Source organism: Nannospalax galili, unplaced genomic scaffold, assembly GCF_000622305.1.
Source record: "Nannospalax galili isolate Female #2095 unplaced genomic scaffold, S.galili_v1.0 scaffold207, whole genome shotgun sequence".
In the NCBI taxonomy this organism is placed as follows: domain Eukaryota; kingdom Metazoa; phylum Chordata; class Mammalia; order Rodentia; family Spalacidae; genus Nannospalax; species Nannospalax galili.
Genome location: NW_008358517.1, coordinates 7,788,752 through 7,790,529, shown reverse-complemented (window position 1 = coordinate 7,790,529; position 1,778 = coordinate 7,788,752). Strand labels below are relative to the sequence as shown.

Below are 1,778 nucleotides of genomic sequence, written 5' to 3'. Positions count from 1 at the left end.
AAAACTGCAACAAAGGTTAAGGCACGTAAAACTAAGGACAAAGGCAGTGACAGTAAGAACAATATTGGTAACACAAAAGCAGATTCCAGAAAACTGAATCCTAACCTGCATTCAGGGACGTCAGAGAGGTAAACTGATTATTGTATTGTATGACTGACAAACACTCAAGAAGGTGCCTCTGAAGGTGAAAAAGGGCCAAAAGAGGAAGACAGAGAATCTAACCCAGAATGCCCCACCTCCTCTAATGAAAGATGACAAGCTTATTTCCTTAGAGGGTGAAACAGACCAGGTCTGGACCGGAGAAACCAACACAATAGATGTAGACAAACCAGAGTGAAAACATTTGAAAGACAGTTTACCTACAGAACTTTGAGACCTGTTACCTCCCTTCTCCCACTAGGTCCTCAGAATGCTGTCAGCCAGGCATACACCCTTAGAGCATGAAACAACCTCCTCTGGGGACCTGACCACTCTCAGAACAAGATCCTTCGAAAATAAGAAGCCTTAATTTTGCATAAACTATTCTACAAGTAAAAGGATATTCTTTACGGAAATTCAGTCAAACTTTGGGATTATGTGACAATTTCCCTACTATCTAATCTACGGAATAATTTAAATAAGACCATCTACAGTGCCCATATCATCACTAGAGATGTTTTTTTAATATAGACGCTTGGTCTTACATTTGCCATGGTCTGCTGCAAGAGTTTCCGTGCATGGACCTCCTGGCCCTGGCCCATCGACACAAAACGGGTTTCTATTTTTAGTCTCTTCCCCAAGGCAATGATAGAATCTGTGGGGTCAGAGCCCATAGACAGGAGGCAGATGAGTGGTGTCCTTGGGTCAGATTCTTCCCATGTCCTTTCCAAGTCCAGCATAACTCCTTCTGCATAGTTTTCCCCCATGGAATCCATGATGTACTTGCGGGCCTGCCAAAGGTGGTACAAAAATCAGCACATAAGATCTCGCTCCCTCATGCACCGTACTACAGTGTGGTATCCAAAAGCCACTTCTGCAAATTTGCTCAAAGATGTCCACAGGGCAAAGATTTCTTCTACACGTGTCTGTCCGTATTGCTATTCCGTAACCAGAAAGGCTATGTTACTTTCCAGACATAAAATCATGTAGTTAGAAATTCAGAACCTATGTTAAAGGAACCCTAGTCTGGATCCCCCTTTCGATACATTAATTGCTTCTTGCTGTGCATATTAAAATAATAAGACCAGGAAACTATTATTTAAGATGCTAAGCCTAAATAGTCAAATAAGCAGCACAATTCCTGGGATATAACAAGCTCTTTCCAAATAGATAATGACTGGATGATTGTTTATTGAAATAAACCTACTGAATATTTATTCCATGGCTGAATGGATGAATGAATGAATGAATTGATTTTTAAAATATTTTTATTTATTATTTTTATTTTATGTGCATGTGTATTGCCTGCATGAAAGTGCACCCATGTAAGTGCATGCAAGTGCAGTGCCTGTGAAGGTCAGAAGAAGGTGTCAGATTCCCCTGGAACTGAAGTTTCTGACAGTTGTTAGCCACCATGTGGGTGCTGGGAATCAAACCTAGGTCCTCTGCAATAGCAGCAAGTGCTCTTAACCGCTGAGCCACCTCTCAATCCCCAAAGGAATGGATTTTTAATGCTATCCTCCCTTTCCCTTTACGGTTCTCTCTTTTCACCATTAATTTTACTTAGATAAAATCCATGTTCATAAGATCATAGCTTTGTTAACTTCATTATCAACCATAAAAGAATTTCTAGTATCCTT

General features: G+C 40.5%; 1 protein-coding gene across 1 annotated transcript in view; it reads right to left on the bottom strand.

Moving 5' to 3' along the window:
- The window catches only part of Dnah5 (dynein axonemal heavy chain 5), a 410,943-nt gene that overhangs the window by 27,230 nt on the left and 381,935 nt on the right, over window positions 1–1,778 (bottom strand). The window contains exons 71-72 of the mRNA XM_029557990.1: window positions 684–929; window positions 106–178 (exon numbers count right to left, since the gene is read on the bottom strand). Of these exons, the coding sequence (XP_029413850.1) occupies window positions 106–178; window positions 684–929 (319 nt within the window). The remainder of the gene's footprint in view (window positions 1–105; window positions 179–683; window positions 930–1,778) is intronic.